We start from the raw sequence: 20,335 nt of genomic DNA, 5'->3' as shown, positions 1-20,335 counted from the left end.
GATGTAACTGTTATAAGCGGGAAGAGTCATTCTTGGCCCATGAATTACCCATGAGCAAGTTGCCACTTTTATGAATTCATTCACTATGTGTAATTATTTGTGCCTTCTAAAGAGAGCTGTGACAGCACTTCTGCTGCTGCTCTTTATTCACATTGGCATTTCCAATACTTTTGAGTTCCATCAACACTCTTGGGAACAAGAAAACACCCATTTGCTTAGGAGTACGTGAACAAGGGGTGTGAGCGGCAGTGAAGTGTGTTAGTAGGTTGGGAAAAAAAATTGATTTTTTTTAACTGACTTCTGAATCTGGATCTTTGTCCATCCATCACATCTTTCTACTGAAGCCCCCACTTCAGCCTCCCTGCATATTTTCAACTCTTCCCATCTCACCAAACTCTTCAATCTAGATCCTGCCTCATACTGTAGCTTCTTTGCATTACCTAAGCCCAAAGCTCTACCCTCTAGTTCAAATGCAGGGCTTACACTGACATCAACAATACTCCCCAGCTTGTATTTGAGAGCAAAAGTGGTAGATCACTGGGCCAAATCCTGAGAGCCTTACTCTATTTTTACTCATACACATTCTAACAAGTGGTTTCCCAGTGCTGTACTGCCAAAACTTTAACAAGGGGCTCATTCAAAATTTCTACCTCAATCCATGATGAATGTGACATTTCCTGGGTAAAATACTCTACTCTTCCACAAAAAAATCCATCCGTTCCATCTTTCTTCTCTCCTCTCAAATACAACAACCCCATATCCTCTCCCTGCCCAAACCACCAGTCCCGTTGCCATCAAACCAGGAGAGGCCAGTGCCATTTAACAATCCTGCTTCCTCCTCCTTAGCACCTCCTGAAGGCTCCTCTAGATGGCTCCTTTATTTGGCAGCTATTCCCTGAAGCAGTAGTGGATGAGAGATTGTCCTGTGGCTTCTGCTGGCAGCAGTGGTGACGAGCACCAAGAGTCTTGTTTACAGGGCCCAAAGGCTGGCTCTGTTAACAGGATCTCCCCTCGAGCCCCGTCCAGCTCACCAGTGAGCTCTCCATGTGAAAGGGCTGAGAAGAAACTGAGCGAGGTCCTCTGAATTTGACACTTAATGTTCATCTATAACTTGGTCCTTCCATTCGCTCCACAGAATAGAAATAACACCGAACACCCAAATTGTCATACACTTAGCCCACTATTATCCATCATCTGCAAGGGCTCCTTTCAACTAGTGCTTGTGTAGAAAAGGGATGCCTGCAGTTTTTTAATGCAAAGAGAATGGCGGAGTGGGAGTTTGTTCTGAATTAAGTGCTGTATTATGTAAATATTTAATGTCCCATGGTGAACCACATTTAAAAAAATCCTGAAGAACTTGATTGACCAGATTAACTGGCAGGGGGAGAAAAAAATCACTCCACATGAAATTGAAAGGAACAGAAACTGTAAAAGAAAAACATACACCACAACTGGTGGCAGTCACTACAAACCTTGGCTTTTCAGTTATTTCAAAAAAATAATAGTAACTAATGGTTTAGATGGAAAGTATTTAATGTAAATACTAAATGAGGGGGTTGTTCTTATTCAGCCTTCTTACAATATTTTGAAAGTGAGACGCAATTTCAACCACATGAGGCATGAAATCAATTAAAGAACGTTTATGCTTCAGCACACTTGTAACTACACTGTTTAAAGTTGTCAATTTACACTTTAATACATTTTTGTTAATTTCCCAATCTGGATGTGTAATAACTAAAGATATAAACACACAGCATAAGCTTGTCTCATCTCTCTAAACCATTTAGGCTTCCTAGATTTTCCTGATAAAAGGCCAGTTTAACTGGTTTGAATTTTATCCCTGTACAAACATGACATGCAAATTTAACTAATATATCTACTGCCGCAGACAAAACAACTAGCCTTTGGCCTTTTCATGACCCCCTTCTTATTAAATAGTATTATGCACTTTAATAGTTTCATTACTGCACAAAGACTGTAGTGGAGCAAATACAGTAGGACAGTTATATCAATAAGGTTTAGAAGTGACAGCATTATAAAGGAGAAACATAGCTGGACATAGCATTGCTGTAGGTACAGACAAGGGGTACAATCATAGTTCCTGATCCACATGTGGGCGGTACTCCATCTACAGAATAGGGAGGAGGGCAGCTTGCTCTACAGCACCATTTCTGCTATTACCTTGGATTCTGCGGAGTAGGGACCAATCCGTGAGCCCTGGAATGAAATCCTGGCGTTACTGATGTTAATGGGAGTTTTGTAATTGACTTGAGTGAGGCCAAGATTTCACTCCTGAACATCACAAGGGGAGAAGGGAGGCACATTATTCTCTCCTCCAGCTGTGCAGTGCTCAGCACTGAAAGAAAGCACAGCTATACTATCTTAGCAAGCAGAAATGTATTTCGGTTGTTCATATAATTCTCCAAGAAAATGCCAATATACCTATCCTAGAGTAAAGCAAAATTACATGGAAATGAGAGATGCTTGGGTTAAAGCATAAAGGGTGAACCCAATGAAGGATTCTACAGGCCAATATTTGTTTTACCTAGGGCTTGTCTACACGGAGAAGCAGTGCACACTACAAGGATGTGATTTCAACACACCCATAACATTGCACATTAATGGATCTGTATAGACCCTGCCGGTGCACACTAAAGGTTCACTAGCACACTTTAACATAGTACTGTTTGAAACAGCATTACGTTAAAGCGCACTAGGGAACCTTTAGTGCACATCAGCAGGGTCTACATGAACCAATTAATGCGAAACATGTCAGTGTGATTTAGAAATCACCACCAGCAGGGTACATTACCCCGCTGTTTAGACAAGCCCTTATATGAACTGGCAGACAAAAACTATATATAATGACTTTTATGTTTGCAGGAGGACACAACCCACCCACACAAATCTTTAAAAGCACAACCATAAGAAGCTGGAGAACAGACTTCTTTCCGCCTTCATCTGGCTTACAACACTGTCAATAAAACACTCCAGTGTGCCATTTCCATTTCTAACAGACGCCCAAAAACAACACGAATCTCAGCTTCATCAAACTTGCACTCTAATGCAAAACCTCAAGAGTGACCTCATATGTTTATATATTAAACAGCACACTGATTGTCACAAGACCATTCTGTGTGGGCAAGTTCTTTCAATTCTACACTGCTGAGTGCTGAATTTGGATATCAAACCTGGCAGAATATGATTGCAGGTACAAGTGATCTCAGGGGCATTACCATAGGAACTGTTTCTCATTTTAGGTCCATTAAATGCTTGTGGGTCAAGAATCTGTTTAATAGTACATCTATACTATAGACCAACACTTCATAGCTTGTTACAAAGGATGATGCCAAAGACACATACTGAAGCAATGACTACAGCACAGAAAATGAAGTTCTGTTTTTCATTACTTTAGGCTAGAAAGCTCAACAATTGCATTGAGCCTCCCACGATTCTTCTCTTCTGACTCTTGCACTCCCAATACAAAAACAACAAACATAAACCCTCTGTGCTTCCTATTTCTGTTCACACGCTATTAAATTCATGTCTTGTTAAAATACACACCTGCAGAGTCTTTATAGTCTTAATGTCTTCTACACTGTTTAGAAAATGTTTTTTCTTATATCAAGTACAGCATGCTTAGTTTCTCTAGCATACACTTAACTATTTCACAATGGAATAGACAGCCCTTTTCCTGTCCTGCTCCTTCCAGGCAAGACTTGTCTAATGGTGCTTCCCTCTCTCTCTCTCTCTTCCCTCCCCCCCCCCCCCGGTTGAATACAGAGTAAGTCATCTCACACTGCCAAATCCAAACAACCGAAGAAAATTCTTTCAGCTGTCTGTGCAAAAAGGAAAAATGGGAAATCAGTGCAAGGCCAGTTACATTTGCTATTGGCAAATGCTCTTATACACAGCTCAATAGTTAGCTCTTGTTTTTTAAATGCGGTATGAGAAACCTCAGGGTTGGGGTTAGTTACCCTCTGGGGTTTGGCACATCTCTAGTTGCAAACCAGACCATTTGAATCCACAGCATCCAAGACATCATCTTCAATGAAACTACAACGCCTGGGTGCCAAGAAATGCTAGGATGAAGTGGTTTAAAGGATATGGTAAGATGTACTTTAACAAGAATGGTGTCCTTTTTAAAAATAAAAGCTTTTTATTTTGTCATTAACATACCTGACCTTTCCATGCATGTATTAACAAACCTTATTCATAACCTGTATCTGTTACTTTTAAAAGATCCATTGGTGTTTGGTCAACCTCTTATCATCTGTGTATATATTCTGTTCAAAGTCCAAAAATGGTCACCACATGTTATAAAATCTACTTGATCCTGATATAAGGCTGTCATTTTTCCATATAATGGGTTTCCCGTACTTTATTTCTCCATGCCACTGACGTTGGGGGATCTGTTCTTTTCCAAAACAAGCTATCACACATCGCATAATTGCGTTATCAATGGGTCCTTCCTCAAGTCAATAATCTCTAAAGTAATAGAGCCGCTATGGATTCTGTGGGTAAGCTAACGTCAGTTGCCTTGAAAGTTCTATTTGTTATTTTCCTCCAAAATACTATTGCCTCAAGACGTTCCCACCATAATTCAGGAAGGTCCCCATTCTTCCACATCCTTTTCAGCACTTATGACTAAAGCTGAGCAAATAATGAGGGTTTTTGATTCAAGAACGAAATCAAAAAATCCAAAAGAAAATCCAGTTTGATTAAAACCAAATCAAAACCGGAGTCAACCAAAAAAAAAAATTTTTTTTTTGATTTGGCTGTTTTTCACCCTTTGTGGGTTTTTTAAAATAGGCTAAATTTGAAATAAAAATGCTGGTTTCAACATTTCAATAAACATTTAGTTTCAACTCCCTCTCTCCTCCCAACCAAAATTATTAGACAAATTCAATCCAAAATCGGCCAATAGTTTCTGGCTCTGAAAAATGCATTTTTTGATGAAAAACCATTTGTCAATATAACAGCGTGGCTTGCCTCTTAAAAGGCTGGAGGGTCTGTGGCTAGTCAACTCTGATTACTAATGAAGCACTACTGGGAGAGATCAAGTGATTTCCCTATAAAGAGAAGCAGGAGGAAGTTCAGGAGATGAGAGGCTCCTACAGGAAAGACCCTGACATCAGGAGAGTTTGGAGTCTGGTGAGTGGGAGGCTCCTGGGGGAGACTCTGCTTGACTCAGAAGGCTGAGCTCTAGCTAGGAAGAGCTGGGAAGGCTGGCTGAGAGAACAGAGTGGGGCAGAAGAAGAGCTCCTGTTATGATATAAGATGCTAGAGCTATATATGAACACTAGTGTTCTTGTTTTGTGGTTATTTTGGGACCCTGAGGATTGTTTTGAACTGTTACTGTTATTAAACCAGCCTCAGGCAGGAGTGGAAGCCTAATGCAGTTCTAAAGGGGCTGTGAAGGGGGGAAAACAGAGGCAGGGTGCTGCAGAGTGACCTTTGGGCACAAGAGAGCACTCAGGAGGCAGCGGCTCAGTTACAGTCAAATTTTGCCCAGCTCTATTAATGACTCTTTTTAATGCATTTTATATGAAGTAAGGTACCATTGATAAAGTATTTATAATAATTTTTCTTAATGATTACTGTGATGGGTTGGTTCACAGAAACCCCCCTTGGGAGCTGCCACCTGATGTGCAAAGACTACCCCTGCTTCTGTTTTCCCTGCCAGCTCAGGACTCCAGCACCCTGTCTTGCTGAGCCAGACACTCCCGTCTGCCCCAACACAGACCCAGGGTCTGAATCACTTGCCCCAAAGCTGCAAGTTTACCTGAAAACAGCTCACAGACATGTGCTTGTCTTTAGCACTCAGATGCCCAACTCCCAATGGGGTCTAAACCCAAATAAATCCGTTTTACCCTGCATAAAGCTTATGCAGGGCAAACCCAGAAATTGTTCGCCCTCTATAACACTGATAGAGAGATATGCACAGTTGTTTGCTCCCCCAGGTATTAATATATACTCTGAGTAAATTATTAAATAAAAAGTGATTTTATTAAATACAGAAAATAGGATTTAAGTGGTTCCAAGTAGTAACAGACAGAACAAAGTAAGTCACCAAGCAAAATAAAATAAAATGCGCAAATCTATGTCTAATCAAGCTAAATACAGATAATCTCACCCTCAGAGATGCTTCAGTAAGTTTTTCTTAGACTGGACACCTTCCAGGCCTGGGCACAATTCTTTCCCCGGTACAGCTCTTGTTCCAGCTCAGGTGGTAGCTAGGGGATTCTTCATGATGGCTCCTCTCCCGCTTTATTCTGTTTCACCCCTTTATATATCTTTTGCATAAGGCGGGAACCGTTTGTCCCTCTGGGTTTCCACCCCCCTCATTGGAAAAGCACCAGGTTAAAGATGGATTCCAGTTCAGGTGACATGATCACATGTCACTGCAAGACTTTATTGCCCACTTGCCAGCACACACACATACAGGAAGACTAACAGGTAAACACAACTATCTGCAGACAATGGTCCTGGTTAATGGGAGTTATCAAGATTTCAAACCATCATTAATGGCCCACACTTTACATAATTACAATAGGCCCCCAGAGTTACATTTTATATTTCTAGTTTTAGATACAAGAGTAGTACATTTATACAAATCAGATGATCATACTTAGTAGATTATAAGCTTTGTAATGATACCTTACAAGAGATCTTTTGCATGAAGCATATCCTAGTTACGTTATATTCACTTATTACCATATTTTCTCTAAAACTATCCCAGTTACATTATATTGACTTATTAAGTTTTTATAAAACCATATAGACTGCACAACGTCACAATTACACAACTAGATGAGTCCTTCCTCCAGCTATTTTCCCAATCATAGAATTTTAGGACTGGAGGGGACCTCGACAGGTCATCTTGTCCAGTGTCCTGCACTCATGGCAGGACTAAGTGTTATAGACCAACCCTGACAGGTGTTTGTCTAACCTGCTCTTAAAAATATCCAATGATGGAGATTCCACAACCTCCCTAGGCAATTTATTCCAGTGCTTAACTACCCTGACAGTTGGGAAGTTTTTCCTAATGTCTAATCTAAACCACCCTTGCTGCAACCCAAGCCCATTGCTTCTTGTCCTGGCCTTAGAGATTAAGGAGAACAATTTTTCTTCCTCCTCCTTGTATCAACATTTTATGTACTTGAAAACTGTTATCATGTCCCCTCTCAGACTTCTCTTCTCCTGACTAAACAAACTCAATTTTTTCAATCTTCCCTCATAGCTCATGTTTTCTAGACCTTTAATCATTTTTGTTGCATCTTTCCTGAAATGTGGTGCCCAGAACTGGACACAATACTCCAGGGTGATTTCTTATTTCAGATCCTTTCCCCATTTTTCTATAAAGGTATTCTTATATTCTAGATATCTTAGTATCAATTTGCTATACTTGTGTTTCTTAACCTTTTGAGGTTGGTGACCCCTTATTCAAAGTGAAAAACTTTCACAGCCCTTATATTTACTATAAAAGATCCTAAAGAGTATCAATGATAGGCCTGTATAATTTGTGTATGTTTTTGCAAGATGTTGACAGAGACTACTTGACCTTCAGAGGCAAGGTGGTGCAGGGAGTGAGTTTTTCTTTGTTTCAGATTGTACTAAAATTTCCAACACCTCACAACTCCCTTCATTGCCTTTTGTGACCCCTTCTGGTTCATGACTCGCTGGTATAGAAACACTATTATACTATGTGGAGATCAGGTCCTTCGAGGTAGCCTTTTTGGAGTTAAGGATTTTATCCTTGTTAACGGTCTTCTGAAAACTGGACTTTCTACATGGGTTTTGATATAATGCCTTAGTTGCAAAATAGCCAATGCTAGTGTATTAATACACAGCATGAGTTCTTTGATGTTAATTTCCATAATGGAATCATTATGGAATATTTGGCCAATGGTTGTATAGCTTTTCATCTCTGACATGATATTGTATTCAACAGACCTGGTTGTCTTTAACTGCTATTATGGTAAGTTTTCTTTATGGATCAGAGCTGAGAAAAGCTTGGTTATTTTACTTCAGTTCTGTTTTAGCCAGTTAGGTGCTTGGGGAAAATAGTGAAACTGGAAACTTTTTTGTGAATAATAATGACAGAAAAAAAGTCTACTACCTCTGGCATATTCAGCAGCAAATTCTGAGAGAAATTTTGTCTTAAAAAAACCCCTCGTGGATTGTAGTTAAAATAGTTAAACCTTTAAGGAAGCCATTGTGATATACATATTTAATAAATATCACAAGCACATAAGAAAACATAAAATAATTGCTGGTAAAGTTATCAAATAACACAAATTAGCTGAATGATAAATGACAGATCAGTTCTAAAGAGTGATATGGATTGCATGGTAAACTGGACTCATTTGAACAGCATGCAGTTTAATACTGCTGAATGCAAAGTGATACAGTGGAGTCGCATCATAGGCGCATTTAACTTACGCGATTTTAACTATATGCGCTCGGCAAAACAAACAAAAAAGGAGAAAAATAACAATTTAAATACTGTACCTGTAGTACAAGTGATTCTGCCCGCCATTCCATTCAATGAGCGTTTGACTATATGCAATTTTCGCCTTACGCGTCGACTTCAGAACCTAACCCCCGCATAAGATGCAACTCTCTGTATACTCCAGACCCAATAAAGTAATGTCACTTGCAAGATCAGGGAGTGTATTTTGGAGAGCCAGGACTTAGGGCGTTATGGTGGATAACCAGCTGACCATGAGCTCCGACATGGAGTGCGACATAGCGGCTAAAAGAACAAATGCTATTCTTGGATATTTAAGGAGATGTTATTTTAAGGATATACAGCATTAGTAAGACCATTACTGGAATGCAGCACTCAGTTTTGGTGTCTGTACTTCTAAAAGAATGTCAACTAATAGGAGAAAGTTCAGAAAAGAGCTACAAGAATGATTTTGAGGTCTGGAACATCTCTCTAAGAGTGGGAAAAACTAAAAAAACTTGATCTATTGAATTTTTCCAAGAGATAGTTAAGAGGTGACACATCATTGTCTGTAAGTGTACATGAAGAGATGATATTTATAGAGGGCTCTGATCCGGCAGACAGTCAAATAACAGGATTCAATTATTGGAAGCTGAAGCTAGACAAAGTCAGACTGGAAATGTGGTGTAAATGTTTAACAATGAGGGTTACAATTGTAGTAATTTATTTAGAGAAATGGTGGATTTTCCATCACTTAAAGTCTTTAAATTAAGACTTAAGATATGGGCTAGATGTAGAAGTTGCCTAGTGAAATTCTATGGCATATGTTATTCAGGTGATCGGACTAGATGATTATAATGGTCCCTTTCTGGCCTTAACATCTATGAAGATATGTGAAAGGTCTTTGTATTTCAATTGATTTTTACAGAATACAAATTCTTTAGTGTGCTGATCGGTACCAAGGGTTTAAAGAGGGTGCAGAAGTGCCAAAATCCTTCCCACTCTTTCACTTATTTAAGTTGGAGAATCTTAAAGAATCACACTCAACATTTTACTATCTCTCAGTGTTTTCCCAGAGGGCCAACACTCCATGAAACTAGAACTAACCAGCATCTAATTACTGGCATATATATAAGTGACTAATATTAAAACACTACCAAGATCAGACAAGCATTCCAAATCCATCATAGACTCAATGGACAATCTCATCCAAACATTAAATGCATAACATAAATCCTTGTATTAACTGGGTTAACTATTTCATGGCTACTAACCCCTCCTATCCATCCTAAGGTTTTATTCTGCTGTACCTCTCCATAATATCTGAGGGCCTTCCATGAGACATAGGCTGGGAATAGTGAGGTCCTTAATGGATTTAATAGAATATACTCTGTTTAAGGAAGGGATTATTTTTTGTTTGGTGATTTTTGAATTTGTTTAGCTTGTTGATGTTCTTTGGTTTTAGTTTTTTTGTACATAGAGGGGTGTTGGCGGTGTTAACGTCAGAGAGGGAATGTCATTCTGCTGGAAAGGTGGAAAGTCTTTGTCATTCAGAAAGGTCTTGCAAATTCCTAATGTTTGCCAGACTCTTGATTCCTTTTTGTTTCTTAAATGTTCTGATATCATCCAGAGATTGTAAATTACAATTACTGCAAAGCAGTAGTTATGCTGAAGTTACATATGTATATTCCCACTTACATGTATTTTAGAAGATTTGTGGAAAAAATTAAAGACTATTTAAAAAAAGTAGTGAGGTAGCATTCGTGTGAGGGAGTTCAGGCATGATCACATTCTATTCTATTTTGTTGCTGGGATGCTGTGTAGTAAGTGAAAGTAAAATGGGGACAGAGTAAGATGGTAGAAGGAAGAGGGGAAGAAGAGATGCATGTAAACCAAAGGGTAAGATGTGTAGAAGGATAAGCAGGCAGAGAACATGAGCAATAATTAACAATTTGATGGTTATTACAGGGATGATCATTGTTCTGTGTTTGTACAGCGCCTAGCACAGTGGGGTCCTGTTCGATGACTAGGGCTCCTAGGTGCTTTGCTAGTACAATAATAAATAAAAACTGCACTCCAAAATTTCTGAATTCCCACCATATTTGTCTGTGAACGTGCAAGAAATTCCATTTAATACAAATATATTAAAAAAAAGAAACCAACTTCTGTCTGTCTCATATGCTAGAGAGGCAATGAACATGGAAATGGGGACCAGAAACTCATGAGTTCTAAATCTACCTCTGCCACTTACTATGTGGCACTGGGTGAGGCCCTTCATCTCTCTGTTCCTTAGGCCTTGGCTACACTTACCGGCAAGTTCGACGGCTGGAAATCGAACTTCTGGGTTCGACTTATCGCGTCTAGTCTGGACGCGATAAGTCGAACCCGGAAGTGCTCGCCGTCGACTGCGGTACTCCAGCTCGCCGAGAGGAGTACCGCGGAGTCGACGGGGGAGCCTGCCTGCCGAGTGTGGACCAAGGTAAGTTTGAACTAATTCGAAATAAGGTACTTCGAACTTCAGCTACGTTATTCACGTAGCTGAAGTTGCGTACCTTAGTTCGAATTAGGGGGGGTAGTGTAGACCAAGCCTTAGTTTCCCCATCTGCAGACCAGAGATAATACTTACCCACCTGAGAGATTCTCCCATGAAAGATGCTAGATATGTGCAAAATATGTAAATTAAATCTAAAACTAACCTAAGAATTTGTGTTTTTCAGATTAAGTCCCTGTCAACAAGTTTCTCTCAATCTTTTGACAAAGTTAGGAGAAAAACTGCCTGTGGAAACAGCAACAGAACTATTGTTGTCATACTGAATGGTTCCTGCGTTATCTCCAGAGTCTTGCTCTCCCAAATACTGAAAGAGTACCAAAGCTGCAGTATAAAAAGTATTATTAAATATGAAAGCAATTCCTGTAGCTTCAGTGAAAAAAGGATTTTTCTTCTATTTGATATTTTTTTTTTTTTGGTGGTTGTCATTTCTTTGTGCCAGTCAGTCGCTTCATTTAGTATTCCAGCATGAGCCTAGTACAGCAGTAAATAGCAGAGCAGAGCAAGTTGCATATTAACCCTTCTATGCATATGCTCAGCCTAATATGTTTTGGCTGAACAGCAAACGAAATTGCCCTGCTGATCCATCTCCAATTATTCTGCAACAGACATTCAGCCTGTAGTGCGCTTCAAGATGAGCGCTGACTGAGATGTACCTTAATTGATTTTTAGTTAGATTACTAAACAGAGAAACAAACTGAAGAATAACAGAAGTGACAGGAGTGGTGCAGAACAGACAATGGTTTGTACTGTAGGGATTCATATCCCATATGTAAACCACAGAGGGAAAATATCTCCATATGAAAATAAAATTGAAAATGATGTTGACTTTGTTAAAAGACCAGATGCATTATTAGGTCACTGAGTCCAATATCAGCTCCTAGTATAGAGTAGACCAATTTGAAATCTTCCACAACTGTGTGATTTGCAGTAAACTATAGCAGAAAATAAGTTATATTTTGGTAGGTCAGGAAATCTCCTGACAATTGACATATTTCTTTGCTGATTGGAGAATTTGGCATATATATATATATATATCTTTCTATAATATCATTCAGGCCCAAGTATTGGAGTGCATTACAGAATATCACAGTGTGTACACAATATTCTGTGTAAGTAAACCATTTAGAAAACAATTTATTGTGCTCTAAATTTAGTAACTTACGTAGAGTCTTGATTACGTAGAGTGAGATTTTGAATAGCAAGAGAAGAAGAATTAGAATGGGTGGGAAATGGGAAGCTCTGAGTAGTACGAGAAAATAATTAGTGCACCCTCTGGGGAGAACAGAATTAAAAGCAAAGGTACTGAGGTGAGGAATCACAATAATTATTCTTCTGTATTTGTACTGCAGTAGCACCCTGATGGTCAGTTATGAGAGGAGCTCCACTATGCTGGATGCTGAACAAAACATAAGAAGAAGTTAGGATCTACAGGGGATCTTGAAGACAAGGAGAGAAATGTGCTGGATTCAAAAATGGGCAGGAAGCTGTTGAAGATCTGTGATGAATTTAAGAGGCAACACCATTAAGGACGAATGGGAAGAACTGTTCAGGATGGGATAGGGAGAACTAACTAGAAACAGTGGCTTAAGAGCTAGGAAAAATTTAAGACAAACAGGGACAAATATGAAATCTTTTTTTTTTTTTCTTTTTAAAAAAAGAAGAGATATAGTACCTGGCAGGCATGAGCAGAAAAAGATACGGATTGGTTCACCTGTAGTTAACATCACATGAACAATGCAAAGTAGCATCCTGCAAAAGATGTTTCAGTGGTTACAGCAGCACATTTTCAAGACCAGATAGATGAGAGGCTAGGGTTCAGGTTCAAATAATGCACCTAGGTTCCTGAAGATGGGGCAAGTGTTTGATTTCAGTTGGCAGGAGATGAGATGTTGGAGTTTTGGCCAATAATGCTTACCTTATTGATTGGCTATCAGTTTTGGCTAGGACGAGCCTAAGGTTGTTATGGCAGATTTGGGAGTTGATGAGATTGAGGCAGGCAGACAGGCTGAACAGTGAATTGAGTATATCTGCAGAGAAAGAATACCCAAACTAAAATTCAGAAAAGAGATCAGTAGGGAGGAGAGAGAGGGACTAATGAGTGACTAGTAAAAGGCACTGTCATGAAGAAGACTTATTTATTCCCAATCACACACAAGTACACCTAGAATAGAGCAAAAAAGAAAACGAACTGCCTGAGACTGCAGCAAACTATCCCATGCAAGTGACAAGGACGCTGTGCTGAATGGCTCTTTCATCTGTGAAAATTGCCTTTAACGTTAATTCCTCTAGGGAGAACACTGAGGAATTTAGGAAATCCCCACACATATATACAAACCAATTTAGATGCAATATGTGGTCTGGCACTAGCAAAAGAACACAACATTTTTCAGAGCTGTCCATAGTAAATCATTTAAGGTGGTTTCTAAAGAAAAAATTGTTTTGGGAATTTTAGCTCCTGCCTCTAAAATATAGAGATGTCCATGCACTGGAAAAATATCCTTCCAACTTGCTAAAAGCCCAACCAGAGGGCTAGACCATGCAGTCCTTACTCAGCCAAAACTTCCACTGACTCAATGGGAGTATTGCATGACTACAAATTTCAAGAGAAGGCCCATTTAATACTAATATAGAGCAGGTGCTGCTTTTTTGGTAAACGCACATGCACACTTGCGTGATAAGGCTGGAGGCAAACATGTGAACTGCTAACTTCTCTGACTAGCAGTTATATTTCATGGTAAACATCCTCTCCATAGGTAGCTCTACAGTTACTGTAAAAAACCTCAGACATGTTACCTGAATATTCATGTATTATCAGAACATGCACTTCACAAGGCTGAATAACAGTTTCAGCAGAACTCTGTGATGGAATTTCTCTGTGTAACAATTTAGGAGATCACCCCTGCCCACTTTGTAGTTAAATTTCCAAAATATCCTTGTTGTTCCAAACCGGTGTATCCTGCAAGTACATAACCCATGCTAGCTGGCTTTGGGAGCTGAACCCAGCCCAGATCCAGAGCTGATATACAATCTTGAACAGAAAACAATTGAGTTGTTCTCTGAGGGACAGGATGGAAAGGAAAAGTCATGAAGTGATTATAAACTTTCCAAGTGGAAAACTAGTTTTGCATTCTTCCCTTTAGTATTATGCAAATACTCCCTAAGGGCCTGATTCAACATCCATTGAAATCAGTGGAAAAATTCCCACTGATTTCAAAGAACTTCGGATCAGGCCAAAATCTGTGCAGTTTTGTACTGAACACATAATAAACCCCAGGAAGCTAGTGACGTGCTTTAGTTTTAGCGGCACTTCACAAGAGTTAGTGTTTACAGACAACTGTGACATCATGAGTATCAAACAGTGCTCGTGCCTTCATTTTTACTGTTTTCTACAAATACAGAATTTCAATCCCAGTGTTTTGAAAATCTCAACATTGTGTGATTGACATTAGAACTACTCATTAGCTTTTGAATATTAGTAAACAGGAATCCTATTTATTTGTTAAAACTTAACATATGGAAATCTACTCACTCTCCCTTTTATGAATCCAGGACAATATCTGATATCTAATCTCTTCCGCTGGCATGTACCACTGACAAAGATAACATGTCAACTGGCTGCATTTCTTGCTTATTTTGTTTTTTTTTTATCAATTTATGTAGAAACAAAAGGCTTCTGGATGCCATAGCTATTATCATCCAAAAACATAGGATCAGATCCTCACCCGGATGTAAATCAATGTATCACTATGGAAACAAATGGAACCACATCAGTTTACACCAGCAGAAGATCTAGTCCATTATGTCTATAGTCTGGAAGGGAGATACTTTGACAGAATTTACTCCAATATTAAATACAGAAGTAATAGCTCTGGCGAGTTGCTGTTGGTACAGAAATGAGTATATAATCCTAACGGACATAACATTCTCCAGTCATTTTACTATCGGTAACATAAATGTTCCAGTGAAAAGTCATTCTCTGTTGGGCCAGTCTTCTCCCTGCTTTGTTCATTGCTTCTTCCCCATCCTCGCTCTCCCACATCTTGTTCGGCTGTCAAATTAAGGCACTTAAGCCTGGCAAGGCGAATGAGCAATCTGCTTTCTCAGGACAGGTATGCCAATAGCATGGGCCAGATCAGCTTCAGGGGATCTTGTGTGTGGTGGAAACTGAATTATTTTCATTATCCAAAGGTACTGGGCCATTCTCACCTCCACCTTCCTCCAAAACAGGCTCTGTCTATGATCTGGGATCCTAGCTACATCCTCATGGTTACTGCAAAGTGCTTCCTCTGTACCATCAAACAGTTCCTTTTTCTCTTCAAAAACAGGCCAGTTTATGGGTAAAGTTTTCTATATATTTATGCACACTAAAATAGCTCAATATTGTCTTTCACATGAAAGGAGGAAAGATTATTTTCAGGCTAACTGTGGAAGACAACCCATTTCTACAAGCATCACTTGTGCTGACAAATTTGTGTTTTCTGTGTCACCATTATCGGAAGAAGTCCCAGACCTTGCACTTGAAACTTGCAGAACAAAAGTAGATCATAAACCTAAACACTGCATTTCACACGTAAGTCAGGTATCACTCTGTCTCTCACCCCCATTCACACACTCACTGCACGGGCAGCTTCATTCATTCCAGTAAAATCTCAGGCCAGCATTTTCAAACGTGGGCATCTAAATGTAAGCACCTCAGCTCCATCCTCAGGTATCTCTTTGGCCTCAGCTCTTCACACAGTTCAGAGTAAAAACGAGCCGTCAAGGAGTTTAGCTTTCAACATGAGCTGAAAGAGCACGCTGGGAGAGAAACTTTCCCAGGTATGCAGCAGGGCTGGCAAACGGAGAGTTTCAATACGTGAAATCAAAAAAAACCCACGTGCGATTGAAGCCCACCTACAGTACAATCCTCGCCCCTCCTCCTCCTCCCTAGGAGAAGACTCGAAACCACTCTATTAAAGTTAATCGCAAGTAAGGGGCGCTTCCTCGGTGTGGGGTCAGGACTATCACCCTTTCCAACACGACCCCCTCCACGTGTCTGTACTTAGCTCCAGGACTCCCCCTTCTATTTCTAGGGGGCCGGCTATTCATCTCGCTCCCAGCCAGCCGTGATCAAACTCTTACTTACCAACCTCCCCATCCTCTTCTTCTTCCTCCTCCTCCTCCACTTCCAGCAGCACGTCCTGGTTCTCCGCTGTCATCCTCCCGAAAGTTTTGCCCCCCCTTTGTACCGACTCGGCCTCGCACACAAGTTCGGTCCTTTCCCTGGAGCAGGGTCTCGCGCGAAGCCTTCCTAGCAGGACCGAAAGCCGAGCCCAGCTCCGCTCGCTAAGTCCCAGCCGCGCAGCAGCGAGCTCTGGCTGGGCGGGGCAGGAAAAGGGAGGACGCCTGGGGAGGCTAGATTCGTACAGAGCCAAGGGCGGGCAGGGCTGCAACCTCCACCCTCCTAGCGAGCGTTACTCAAGGGGGAGAGTCTCTCGTTGCCTGAGAGACAGGACAGCAGAAGGGGAAGCAGTGACTAGCCAATCCTCCCCTTTCTGTGCAACGCCCGGACAGCCCGAGTCTGACACCTTCTCCCTCCCCACCCGTGCCAAAGCAGAGACACCTCCCAGCTTCCAGAGCCCGAGCACTGACTCTGACTGCCGCAGGGCACGTGGTTTCACTTTCTAGCGCCCAGGGTTATCCCACCGCTGGCTGAGGGGCAAGGGAAGGTCTTCCACTGAAACTCTGGTGGGCCTATTGCCACACTGAGTCCTGCCCTTTCCTGTGTTCTGAGCACAGACACGGGCAGAAAAGGAGTTAACCAATGCCTGTACAGCATCAGCCCCAGACAGCATCAGCCAGTTCTTCCTTCCTGGGTTGGATGTTTATGAAGTTGTTTTCAAAGTGGTAGCCAGGGCAACGGTCATGATGTGTTTAAAGTTTAACGCCTTGCTTTGAAAAAGTAAGAGTAAAGGTGGCCAATTTCTAACTACACCTCTACCCCGATATAACGCGGGTTCACATACAACGCGGTAAAGTTCTGACACGCTGCTCTGAGCAGCATGTTAAGGGTGCCGGGCCAGGGCTGAGGGGTTGGATAAGGGACAGAGTGTCTCAGGGGCGATCAGGGGTGCCTCCCCCCCCACCAGGGTCTAGGAGGCAGGAGCTGTGGGGGGGGGCAATTTTGGGGGCCCCGCAGTCCCAGAGTGGCCTGGGGGATTAGCGGGGGCCCGGGAGCAGCCTGCTCCACTTCCCTTGCCCTGGCCCCAGCCATGTCGTTCAGGGGAGGGGGCTTGGGGGAAGGGATCCCCCCCCCCGCACTCACCGGCAGTGGCAGAAGCGGAGCAACCCAGCCCGCTCCATTCCGCCAGCTCCCAGCCGCGTCGCCCGCTTCTCGCGGCAGGTGAGTGCTGGTCCTTTCCCCAGCCCCCCCCCCCCCCCCCGCAACACGGCTGGGGCCAGGGCAAGGAAAGCGGAGTGGGCTGGGGCTGTGTCGCTTCGCTTCCCGCCGCAGGTGAGTGTGGGGGGCGTCCTTTCCCCAACCTCCACGCACTCACCGTCAGTGGGAAGCGGAGCAGCCCGCCCCCAGCCCGCTCTACTCTGCCAGCTCCCAGCATCGGCGTTCCGCTTCCCGCCGCAGGTGAGTACAGGGGGCATCCTTTCCCCAACCTCCCCGCACTCACCAGCGACGGGAAGCGGAGCGCTGCAGCTAGGAGGTGGCGGAGTGGAGTGGGCTGAGGCCACGTTGCTCCGCTTCCTGCTGTTGCTGATGAGTGCCTGTCAGGGGGTGGGGTGTGTGAATAGGGGTCAGAGCAGTCAGGGGACAGGGAGCAGGGGGATTGGGTAGGGGGTGGGGTCCTGGGGGTGATTAGGGACAGGGGTCTCTGGAGGGGGCGGTCAGGGAACAAGGAACAGGGGGGCCAAAGCAAGTTTGATATAACGTAGTCTCACCTATAATTTTTTGTCTCCGAAGGACTGCGTTATATCGGGGTAGAGGTGTAGCAAATTGCGACCCGCATAGCCATAAAACAAAAGTGTGTGTAACAAACATGGCCACATACATGCTAACCCTTCAGCCATTGCCACTGTACTGAAGACTGTGGATTTTATAGACTGTGGCCTATGCTGAAATTGGTCAGATTCCCATTAGGTATGAGTATTCCTTATTTCTATGGGAGTAGCATACAGAGGTCCAAGTCAGAATCCGGGTCCTGTTAGCTAGGCGCTATATCACTGAAGACAAGGTTCCCACCCCAAAGAAAGATTATGGGGCTTGTCTTCACTGCACTGTTGGCTCAAGCCAGAACTGAAGTTTTGCTCCTAACCCAACTCCTGTCCACACAAACAAATCTCTGGCTTGAGTAGTGCTTTAAACTTGAGCTAACTGGCCACCGTGTCAGGGTATGAGTGCTGAAGCTCCACTGCCACTGATGCCGAAGCTAGTAAATGCTGCGGGGGTGCAAAAGATCAAGTTAAAGCAGCTCATCTGCTAATCCAGTCACTCTGGGTATGGCTGCTTTGAAGTGTGGTCGCTCTAAGGACTTGACTACACAGAGACAGAACCTGGCAAGTGCAGGTGTGAATCTACAGCACACTAGTTTGCCACGTTGACCCTGCTACCGCACACTAATAGTTCTGCAGTACACCTACTCTTAGTGCGGTATCACTATTAACAGCCAGTTAGTGCATGGCAAGCTAGTCTACTGTGGCTTCATACGCTGGCTAGTTGTGCACTAAGGGTATGTCTAAACTGCAGTTAGACATCTGCAGCTGGCCTGTGCGAGCTGACTCACGCTTGGGCTGCAGGGCTGTTTAATTGCCCTATACACTCTCTAGGAGTGGACCTTGGTAAGTTTTCCTCATGGATAGTTCCTTCAGGATAGTGTGCGCACATTAGTTACCCAGAGGTAAAAAATACATCCATTTAGCAGTGAAGACTAGGCCTCACACTTCTCTGAGGCTTGTCCACACTACAAAGTTTTGCCAGCACAGCTGTGTTGGCTAGGAGTGTGAAAAAAATCACACCCGAAGCCAACATAGCTATGCTGCCAAAAGCCCTAGTGCAGGGTTTCTCAACCCGTGGGTCGGGACCCAAAATTGGATCACCAGAATGTTTCAAAGGGTCATGTGGCAGCTCCTATGGCTCCTGCCCCACGGCGCTGGCTGGGCTGCCGGCTCAGCCCAGCAGACACAGGCTCCAGGCACTGCAACCTCTGGGGTCCCAGCAGGGCCAGGCAAGCAGGTGCTTGGGGCGGCCGCTTCGGAGAGGGGCGGCACATCCAGCTATTCGGCAGCAATTCGGCGGACGGTCCCTCATTCCCGCTCGGAGTGAAGGACCTCCTGCCGAATTGCTGCCGCAGATCGCGATCGCGGCTTTTTTTTTTTTTTTGGCTGCTTGGGGCGGCCAAAACCCTGGAGCCGGCCCTGGGCCCCAGTGCCACTCCGGTTTGGCCACACTGTCATGATGAGGAGAGCCCGGGTAGGCCAAATCTGAATGAGAGTCACTGCAACCCCATGAGTAGGGCCGTACCAAATTCACGGTCCATTTTGGTTAATTTCACAGTTATAGGATTTTAAAAATCATAAATTTCATGATTTCAGCTATTTAAATCTCAAATTTCATGGTGTTGTAATTGTAGGGATTCTGACCCAAAAAGGAGTTGTGGGTGGGGTGGGGGAGGGGAGGGGAGGTGTCACAAGGTTATTGTGTGGGTGGGGGTGGGTTGCGGTACTGCTACCCTTACTTCTGCTCTGCTGCTGGCGGCAGTGTTGCCTTCAGAGCTGGGCAGCTGGAAGGGGGTGGCTGCTGGCTGGGAGCCCAGCTCCGAAGCCAGAGCCTCAGTGCCAGGTTTACAATGGTGCCATGGAGCCAGGCCCATGCTCAGAAGGGGCCCTGTCCTACTCCACTTACACTGTGCCCCGAGACCCCACTCCTCCCCCTGCCCACCACTTGCTCCTCTCGGCCTGCCTGCCAGCTGGCCAAGTGCTCCTCTCTGCCCCGGGCCCCACCCCCCTGCTCCTCTCTGCCCCCTGGCAGGACCCCAATGCACCTCTGGCTCCAGGCCTGTGGGGCCCCGTCTGTCTCCCCAGAGTTGAGCCGCCTGGGACTGGTGCAGAAGCCTAGTCAGTCTCAGCCTGAGGCGAGGGAACACAGTGGGGGTGGAGGGGCTTGGCTGGGTCCCTCCAGGCAAGTGCGTCCTAACCAGCAGGGGCAGGCCTTAGCCTGGCTGATTGCACCACTCCTAAAAGGACAGAGCGATTCCTGGCCCTGGGACCAGCCCTGGCTGCGCTGCCGGCTCAGCCCGACAGACACAGTCACCTCCCTCCTGGGCTTGGGGGAGTGGGTCTCTGGG

The 20,335-nt window shown here is 43.5% G+C and overlaps 1 protein-coding gene across 2 annotated transcripts in view; it reads right to left on the bottom strand.

Moving 5' to 3' along the window:
- Positions 1–16,773, bottom strand: part of ANO6 (anoctamin 6) — a 112,508-nt gene extending 95,735 nt beyond the window's left edge. Inside the window, exon 1 of one of the 2 annotated variants that reach the window (XM_005297954.5) lies at positions 16,129–16,773. In XM_005297954.5, the coding sequence (XP_005298011.2) occupies positions 16,129–16,201 (73 nt within the window). In that variant the 5' untranslated portion in view covers positions 16,202–16,773. The remainder of the gene's footprint in view (positions 1–16,128) is intronic. The other variant, XM_042857772.2, reaches the window with a different exon arrangement.
- Between the last annotated feature and the right edge of the window lie 3,562 nt (positions 16,774–20,335).

Source organism: Chrysemys picta, chromosome 1 (assembly GCF_011386835.1).
Source record: "Chrysemys picta bellii isolate R12L10 chromosome 1, ASM1138683v2, whole genome shotgun sequence".
In the NCBI taxonomy this organism is placed as follows: Eukaryota; Metazoa; Chordata; order Testudines; family Emydidae; genus Chrysemys; species Chrysemys picta.
The sequence above is the reverse complement of the archived record's forward strand: the minus strand, read 5'-3'. Positions and strand labels throughout refer to the sequence as shown.